Source organism: Cucurbita pepo, chromosome 1 (assembly GCF_057944985.1).
Source record: "Cucurbita pepo subsp. pepo isolate OVF chromosome 1, ASM5794498v1, whole genome shotgun sequence".
NCBI classification, from domain to species: domain Eukaryota; kingdom Viridiplantae; phylum Streptophyta; class Magnoliopsida; order Cucurbitales; family Cucurbitaceae; genus Cucurbita; species Cucurbita pepo.
Genome location: NC_141798.1, coordinates 17,675,655 through 17,685,492, shown reverse-complemented (window position 1 = coordinate 17,685,492; position 9,838 = coordinate 17,675,655). Strand labels below are relative to the sequence as shown.

General features: G+C 37.4%; 2 protein-coding genes across 2 annotated transcripts; one reads left to right on the top strand and one right to left on the bottom strand.

The window, feature by feature from the left end:
- Positions 1 to 616: 616 nt before the first annotated feature.
- Positions 617 to 2,174, bottom strand: LOC111805254 (uncharacterized). Its single transcript, XM_023690238.2, has 3 exons — positions 1,411 to 2,174; positions 1,059 to 1,177; positions 617 to 977 (listed from the first exon to the last, which is right to left on the bottom strand). Exons 1-3 carry the CDS (start codon positions 1,804 to 1,806, stop codon positions 827 to 829), a joined length of 666 nt encoding a protein of 221 aa, XP_023546006.1. The 5' UTR covers positions 1,807 to 2,174; the 3' UTR covers positions 617 to 826.
- A 3,867-nt stretch (positions 2,175 to 6,041) lies between these two features.
- Positions 6,042 to 9,599, top strand: LOC111790731 (lysM domain-containing GPI-anchored protein 1). Its single transcript, XM_023671796.2, has 5 exons — positions 6,042 to 7,033; positions 8,018 to 8,135; positions 8,225 to 8,386; positions 8,485 to 8,516; positions 9,120 to 9,599. The coding sequence occupies exons 1-5, from the start codon at positions 6,349 to 6,351 to the stop codon at positions 9,416 to 9,418; spliced, it is 1,296 nt and encodes a 431-aa protein (XP_023527564.2). The 5' UTR covers positions 6,042 to 6,348; the 3' UTR covers positions 9,419 to 9,599.
- The last annotated feature ends 239 nt before the right edge of the window (positions 9,600 to 9,838 follow it).

Sequence of the window (9,838 nt, the reverse complement as noted above, 5' to 3'; positions counted from 1 at the left end):
TAGGCGGTGCCCATAGAACAGGCCCAAACTGGAGCTTAAATTCATCTCTTTCAAGATTGAAACCCATAATTGATTGGTCAATGTGGTTTCAGAATGCCCATAAGAAAATGGTTAGACAAAAGTATTTAGTTTTTATAAATGTCTTACTAAGTTAGTTTGAATTCTTCCCTTATATCTACACATCGGTTGGAGAGAAAAACAAAACATTTTTAATCTCTATCTAGGAGACGAGTTTTAAAACTTTAAGAGAAAACTTGAAATGGAAAGTCCAAAGAAGACAATATCTGTTAGCAGTGAGCTTGAGCGGTTACAGATCTTCAAAAACAACTCTACTAGATTCTAGTACTAAAGGTATAATTTAAGATCAAATTTAGTTTAAGTGGGCTTGAGTTAAGAACAAAAAAGAGGAACAATCAAGACACCTACCATTAATGGAAAATTTGAATGATTGCCTTCCCATCTATGAACATTTTAGAAACATAAATTATTATCATTTTTTTAATCAATTTGCTCTGCCCAAAAACCAATGTTTTCTGTCCAGAAAACAGATCTATTACCTTCCAGCACATCAATTTCTAAGGATCCAATCAAAGACAGGCACACATAACCAAAGAGATGGTCAACACAATTTAAAGACTTGTTCTGAATTCTCATAGATTGTTAGCAATTACAAGTTGTTAACTCATAGGACAGGACGACGATAAGCTTAGCTTGTTAGTTGTTTTACAGATCTCAGTAGACTGAAGGGTTATTATTGTTTAGATTACACTACAACTTACTTCCATGGGTCATTCATTCATAAGAACTCTCTACCTTCAAGCAATAACTAAGCCAGAAGCCAGAAATTCCTCTGCCATCTGGTGTTGATTACATACCCTCCCATGTCTCTGCTCTGCTTCCTCACCCCAATCGTCAAGCACTCTGCATTGTTTATGCACTGTTCCACCAGATCTCCCGCCCCACCACTCCCACAAAAGCTACAATCAATTCAGCAAACCACATTTCAAGTTACAAAAACAATGAATCAAACAGGAATTTGTTTGTTGGATTCGACTCACCAGCTGAGAAACGAAGGCCTTCTCTGTCCTACAACCAGCACCGACACTTCCAGCTTCTTCACTTGGTTCATCACTGTGCCCAGCTTCGGCCCCTCGATCACCAGCACCTCCACCTCTACCTGAAAAAATTTCATATAACCCACTTGGTAAAAGATGGAAGTGAGATCTGAGCAGCAAAGATGAAGTAAATGTTAGAAACCACAAATCTACACATTGGTACAATGATATTGTTCACTTTGAGTATAAGCTCTCGTGATCCCAAAAAGTCTGTCCTTACTCATGATTATTTCCTAAGTTATCAACAGTAAATAAGCTAAGAAAAAATGGGGGATGTTTTGAATTCCCTTCTAACCTCTGGTCTGGAAGCCTTGCAAAGGGAGCCAAGAGAGGTAGCACAGAAAGGGGAAGAAGAAGAAGAAGAAGAATCGGTGGAGGAATTGGTGATAACATGCAGGAGAGTAAGAACATCGCCCTTGTTAGCCACATGAGTAAGCGCCCACATAGTTGCATGATTGGATTGTGAAGTATGATCCACCACCACCATCACCCTCTTCCTTCTCGACACTCCGCCATGGTCCATCCCATACATATTAACACCCCCTTCCATCTTCTCATTCCAATGGCTTCCCTCACTGACACGCTCTTCAGAAGCAGAGCTTCTCCTAAACTCCCCACCCCACCTCTTCGATGTTGATCTCGAGCCCTCCCCTCTACTTATCTGCCTCAGAAACGATTCCCCCCTTGGCATTTTGTCGAACACAACGTCTGCAAACAACAGCAGCACCAGAAACAGAAACAGCTTCTACTTTATGCAACTCAGTGGTCTAGATCTGGTTAGGACTGAGGCCAACGCCAAAGCAAAGGCATAATAATTTCGATATCTCTTTTTATAAACAGATTTTAAAGCGTCACGGGTAGAGAAGAGATGGGCATTGGGCAGGCGTGGGTTTACTCAACGGCGCGCGCGCGCTCACACACACCACCATGGAAGTGAAACACAATCACTGCTGTCTGAGTATGATGATGAAAGGTAAATGATTCCCTCTCTACTTACTCTTTTCTCTGCCTTAAAGGAAAATATTTTACTTCTGTTTTGGATCTTTTCTCCAGAATCTGCAACCTAAAGTGGGTAAGTACGGTCAGATAAATATAAATATTATTTCTGACAAAACTTTAATTAATTGGATTTATTATGGGTTTTTAAATTTTGAATTTTCGAAAATTAAACGTTCATATTATACTATTTGTTTTCTTGACTATGCCATCAATAATTTAGATTGTATTATTAGTTGGAGGATATTAAAGATTTGCAAGTATTTATTTTTAAAAAAGATTTAAAAATTTGTTTTCTATGGGAGAATAAATTATTGAAAAATATATGAAATTAATTAAAATTATAGTTGATATATATATATATATATTTTTTTTTCTATTAATATTAATACGAGGCCTTTTGGGAAAAATAAAAAACAAAGTAATGAGAAATTATGTTCAAAATGTACAATATTATACAATTGTGGAGAGTTGTGATTCCTAATGTGGTAACAGAGTCATGCCCTTAATTTAGTAAAAAGAATCTTCACTGTCGAACAAAGTAGTTGCAATCCTCGAAGGTGTAGTAAAAAATGACTCAAGTGTCGAACATAGGGTGTATTTTGTTCAATTGCTTCAGAAAAATGAGTCGAGTCTCGATTAAGGTGAGATTGTTTGAGGGCTCCATAGGGTTCAAGGGAGCCTCTATGGTGTATTTGTTTAAGGGGAGGATTGTCGAGGACGGAGGACTCTAGAGACCTAACCAACCCAAACTAAACCAATTTAACTCATAATTTTATTTTCTTTTTTTCTTTTTTAATCTCAAACCAATATAAATAAATTAGTTGAATTGATGGGCATGTCAAAATCAAGAAATTATTACCCAATAAATAAAAAAGAAGGGAAAGAAAGAAACAAGAAGCTATCACAAAATATTTATTTTATTTTCCTTAAAAGTATGGGCATAATAATGATAAATATTCAAGTTGATTCTAATACTTTATTACTAATTATTTTGTTAATTATTTTGTAAATGGGATCTGATGATTGTTATTATTTAATACAAAATTATCTTAATTTTTCAGATTAACATTTATTAAAAAAATCAGATTCTTACATTATTATTATTATTATTATTATTATTATTAGAAATTTGACACGTGGTTCTGTGGGCCCACGAAATCATTTTGAAGGACAAAATGGTCATAAGATTGATAGTATTGGATAAAATGTTATTTTTCTAATTTTTGAAAGTTTCATATTTTAATAATATTACACCATTTATTTTAACAAATGCCACATATTTAGATTTTTAAAAAATATAATTTATTATATATATATATATATATATATATATATATATATATATATATATTTTGGTGCTAATTTAATGCTGTTTGAAACAATGGATTCCATTATTTCTGCTCCTACCTAATTAGTGAATAAGCATAGTACTTCACATTAATTTGGTTAATTAATGTTGATGGAAAATATTAGAATTTAAGAGTGTTTTTCTGTTTATGTTATTTCCTCATCAACCATTATTCAATTTTGTCCATACAACTACTTTTCAATATTGTCCTGATTGTGAAGACTTTTTCGGGTCGAGACATAGAATACCCACTCAAATTGAGAATTAGAGAGAAAACGGGGATGAATTTCTTCTTGTTAGAAATACAAAACTGGGGACGGTGATTAATTTTTTCGTCACTATTTTCGATATTAGTCATGAGTCACATTTGCGCTTTTGTGACAGTAGAAGAATGATTGTGTATCACTTGTTTTTAACCAAGCGAACAAGTTAGTTGCGTGAGATTCGGACTTTGTGGACAATATTGACATATGGTCGAGCCTCTAGTCACGTTTAGAGAAATGTTTTGAAAAACGTGAGCAAATGAATTTTTTTTTAAAGAAAACAATGTTATAAGCTAAAAGTGAATAAATAACAATCATAACTTTGATAGCATATAACATGGATTGAGAGAATTGACGACTAGCCACATCTCCCCTCCCTATAGTACATTTTGGGGTATTTTAACCCGTGTAGACATAACTTTGGTGAGCAGTCAACACCTTTGTATTAACACAACAAAATAGTAAAGATTTATCTAGTATAAAAGTAAGTAAAAAAGATTTGGAATAGGCATACCACGTTTTGGACAAGCATGATTGGGACATCTGACACACAACCGTAGACAACATGTTTAGACAAGTATGACCGTAACATCCTGCCTCAATCCCCACCCTGCTTCACCCCATTACTTGATTTCCTACTTCCGACAAAAAATAAATGAACAACTTTATACCGATAGAAAATAAAAATAGGAAGTATAGACAGAGATAGAGAAAGGTCTTCGTTCCCACTCGTCCCATAGACAACTCTTAAGTGGCTAGGGTTCACGAAAGTCAAATATGGTGGTTAGATGTATGGACCACGTTTGATGAGTATATAGTAAAACCAAAGAAAAGAAAAGAAAATAGAGAAGGTATAAACAAGGGAGTAAGAATTGACGACTACCCACATTCTCCTACAGTACACTTGGGGGCATTTTAACCTTACGGGTGTAGACATAATTTTGACGAGCGGTCGTACACCCCGTATTAACACAACAAGAATAGTAAAAGTTTATCAAATATGAAAGCAAGTCAAAAGAATTTGGAACATGTATATATCAATGGATCACACGTCCTAAACAAGCATAATCGAGACATTCGACACGCACCAACTTCTTCGTTCCCACCCGTGCCATGGAATAAAGAGCGGGCGATGAGCGTTTAAAGGAGGAGGAGGGGGGCGAGGGGTTGGGAAACGGGAGGGGCAATAATTGTAAGCCAATACGGTCACGTTAACTGAGCCATATGTGTGGGCATAGGGAATTGAATTGGTCCACTAACCCTAACCCATTTCTTTTTATTTATTTAATTTAATTTAATTTAATTTAATTTATTTGAGAGTAGGGACAAATTAGCATTCTATCTTTTTCATCTGCGCTCGTGCCAGACGCTGCCCCCTCCCCACTCATTAAATATTCTTTTTTTTTTTTTCCAATTTTTAAAATGGAGATCCTCTCGTTTGGGCCATCGGCCCAATCAGATTGATATCCAAATACGTATTTGGGCTCAAATACAGGCCTTCCGTTTCTTCTCGGCCCAAAGATGATTGGGCCCACTTAGTGCGAGTCCATGGACCTAGCCCATTGCCTAATTCTGGCCCATTGTGGCTCCACGTTGTTTGGATAGATTGATTAAATAAATAAATAAATAAACACTCATATTATAAATTATAAACTATTTTTTTAGTACATAAATATGGTACGAGAGTTTGAACCTCTAACCTTAAAACAACATATGAATTGTAAAATTTATACGATTTTTAAAAAATTGATACGAAATTTAAATAATTTAATTTAATTTTGTACCGAAATGTTATTTTATCAAAATTAGTTAATTTTAGATTATATTTATTTATTTTTGTTAAATTAGTGAATAAATTAAACGAGTAAAAATTACCGACACTTATTTCTTAAATTAAAAATAAAAAAGAAAATTGTTAGGTAATTTACTAAATTCTTTTCTTGCTTCTTTTTGCTGAATCAGCAAATCACCGCTGTCAAAGCTGCTCCGACACCGCCACCTGTATCCTTAATTCTTCAAATAATCATTTTTTTAATCTAATTTCTGAAAAAATAATTCTCCACCAATATACGAGCGCGTTTCTAATACGCGCACTTCAAAGAGCGTGAGCCTATCATCACACGAACTCTATCAGCCAAAAGACAAATAAAAAAAATTCTTTTGAGAAAGCCTCACCGGAAGAACTAAAAAGCTGAAATTCCCAAAATACCCTCAACGGAAAAGGCTTCCCGGGATTCTGAATATATTGAAACGTCGTCGTTTGTCAGCTGCAAAAAAGCGGGAATTTTGAGCTCTCCGGCGGGCAAAGTAGTCCAAAGAAAGAACTCGAAGATCGAGATGCTGAGCAGTGTCTTTGTCTGCCTCTGTACTCCAAACACGATTCTTTCCTCCACCTTTTTATTTCTCTCTCAAAAACCCTAAAACCCTTTGAATTCATGTAAGAAAAGTATCATTTTCTTTTAAATTTAGTCGTAATTTCGAAAACCCTTTGAACCCTTTGAGTGTTTTGAATCCCATTTGCCTCGAATATCATTTTCTTCTCTGTTTGAGTTCATTTCAAGCTCCATTTCTTGTAGAGAAAAACCCAATTTCTCTCTGCTTTTCTTAGAACAAAGCTTGCAAAATGGCAGCTCGAGTGCTAAACAGCGCTCACAGAGCTTTAAATTCGTTCTTATTTGTTGTTTTAGCCTCATTTTTGGCCAATATAGCTTTCGTTACAGCTAAATCAACCATCGAGCCATGTTCGAACGCTGATTCTTGCAATGCCCTTCTCGGCTACACTCTCTACACCGATCTTAAGGTTTCTGAGGTTGCTTCGCTGTTTCAAGTCGACCCCATTTCGATTCTCACCGCCAATGCCATAGATGTTTCATACCCAGATGTTGAAAATCACATTCTGCCTTCGAAACTCTTCATTAAAATCCCCATTTCTTGTTCTTGCGTTGATGGGATTCGTAAATCGGTTTCGACACGGTACAAGACTCGCCCATCTGATACTCTTTTGTCGATTGCTGATACTATCTATGCTGGTTTGGTCTCGTCGGATCAGATTCGTGAGGCGAATTCGATATCAGATCCCTCTGTTCTTGATGTTGGACAGACACTTGTTGTGCCACTTCCTTGTACTTGTTTTAATGGGACAGACAATTCTTTGCCTGCTATTTACTTGTCTTACGTTGTTCAAGTTGAAGATACTTTGACAGGGATTGCGGTTAGATATTCCACCACTATTACTGATTTGATGAATGTTAATGCTATGGGAAACCCGAGTATTAAGGCTGGTGACATCTTGGCCGTCCCCTTGTCAGGTATGTTTTGGAGAAATTTTGGGATGTTTAATGTTTTGTTGAGTGCTTGATTTTTGAGGCTGTGAATTGTTAGAAGCTAATGATGTCTTGTTTGGTTTGCTGCATTATTTGGGTGTTGAAGGAAATATATTGAATACTGTGCCATGTTTAGTCGTAAGGCAGTGTAACAGCTCAAGCCCACCACGAGCCGATATTGTTGTCTTTAGGCATCTCTTTTGGGCTTTCTCTCAAGGTTTTAAAACGTGTCTATACCATTATAAGAAATGATTCTTATCTAGAATCGATGTGGGATTTCACAATCCATCTCCTGTCATAGCCCAGTGTCCTCGCTTGTACTCGTTTCCTTCTCTAATCGATGTGGGATTTCACAATCCATCTCCTGTCGTAGCCCAGTGTCCTCGCTTGTACTCGTTTCCTTCTCTAATCGATGTGGGACCCCCAATTGTGAGATCTCATATCGATTGGGGAGGAGAACAAAACATTCTTTATAAGGGTACGAAAACCTCTCCCTAGCAGATGGGAAGCCCAAAAGGAAAATCCTAGTTTGGACAATATCTATGAGTGGTTGGCTAAGGCCGTTACAAATGGTATTAGAGCCGAAAACCGCACGGTATGCCTACGAAGAGGCTGAAACCCAAAGAGGGTGGACACCAAGCGGTGTGCCAGTGACGACGCTGGATTTCGAAGGGGAGTGGATTGTGAGATCCCACATCGGTTGGAGTTGGAAACAAAACATTCTTTATATGGGTGTGGAAACCTCTCCCAGCACACACGTTTTAAAACCTCCAAAGAGGACAATATCTGTTAGCGGTGGGCTTAGGCTGTTATAGTATAACATACTCATGACTAAGGTTTAGTTTGGATCAAACACAAAAAAACAGTCAAAATTTCCTCATAATCCTTTGTAATGCCTACATAATTAACCCCAAAGATGGCCTAATTGTTCCTGAACTTGAGAGCGTATGTTCATTTTCATTTCTACAGCCTGTGCATCTAAGTTTCCAAGATACTCCTCCGACTTCGGCTTGATCGTGCCAAACGGAAGCTACGCGATTACCGCAAGTCATTGCGTGCAATGTAGCTGCGGGCCGGGGAATCGCAAGTAATAATTGAGTAGCTTTTTTACTTGAATTGTTGTGGTGGTATGAAGATTGATGGTTTTGATTTGCTTGATTGTTTGTTTTGAAACAGTCTGTACTGCATGCCTGCGCCCTTTGCCGTTTCTTGTTCAAGTATGCAATGCAGAAACAGCAATCTAATGCTTGGGAACTATACTGCTCAGCAGAGTAGTGCAGGTTGCAATGTTACATCTTGTAGTTATGGTGGTTTTGTAAATGGCACCATATTGACGACGTATGTCTTGTTTCTCCTCGCTTGGTTTCGAGCTTTTCGATTATGTTGTCGTTTCATCCAAACAGTCTTTTTGATGAATCTTTATTTGTATTTCACAGGTTGTCTTCGAATCTTCAGCCTCGATGCCCAGGTAACCTTGATTCTCAGAAAAGCTTACCTTTTAGGTTGTTTGGCTTGGTGGGTTTATGTATGTGAGATCCTATATCGGTGGGAGAGGGGAACGAAACATTTCTTATAAGGGTGTGGAAATGTCTCCCTAGCAGATGCGTTTTAAAACCGTGAGATTGACGACGATACATAATGAGCCAAAGTGGACAACATTTGCTAGTGGTGGGGTTAAGCTGTTACAAATGATATCAAAACCAGTTATCAGGCGGTGTGCCAGCAAGGACGCTGTCCCCCAAGAGGGGTGGATTGTGAGATCCCACATCGGTTGGAGAGGGGAACGAAGCATTCCTTACAAGGGTGTAGAAACCTCTCCATGTGTGAGGCTGATGACGATACGTAACGGGTCAAAGCAGACAATATTTGCTAGTGGTGGGCTTGGGCCATTACATTCTAACTACTAAAGAAGTGGTTTTACTGATAGATAGTCGTTTTCGAGCGTGTTGGAGAGTGTTTAGTGGACCATATACGTGGAATGATGAATCCACGATAAAAATTTTGAGTTCTTCAACTCTAAGATATATGCCAACCATATCATGTTGTTCTTCATGGTGATTCTATATTACAGGGCCACAGCAATTTCCCCCGCTTAAAGCCCCACCTACTACAGTAATCAGAGATTCAAATTTTGCACCTGCACCTGCTCCTCAATCTGATGGCACTGGATCACCTGCACCCAGATCAGGATTGATCCCTTCATCAATTGGATCTCTCCCCGGACTCCCGCCAGCCAGTGGCCCCGTTGGTACCGGGTTTAGCTCGCCATCTTCCAGTTCTTCCTCATCGTTGGCAAATCCGTTAGGTAGTATCCTTGCTGCCTTGATGTTATTTATGGTTGCCTATTTCTTAACATCATTTTCATTGTAAAGTTTTTTTTGAGTCTTTTTCTTTGATTTCATGTAATTGTACTATCTGTGTTACCGTTCACGTAAGATTGCTACTTGTTTCATCCATTTCAAGCTTGCTATTTCTTAGTTATTGTTGAGATGAAGATTCTGTTGCCTATTGGACACTATATTCTTGAGAGGAGATGTTAAGATTTTATTGATTCAGATGCTCTAAGCTAGAGAGAAAGATATCACAATATATATATATATATATAGCGATGGTGGGCCACTTGTTTACCCAGCGAATAAGTTAGCCATGTGAAATTTAGACGTTGCAGACAATATCGATGTTTACTTGAGCTGGGATTATATTTGAGAGATATTTTGGAAAGGAAATATGTTGAAAACAATTGTAAAGAAAACAATGTTATAAACTAAAAATAAGTAGGCAACGATAGTT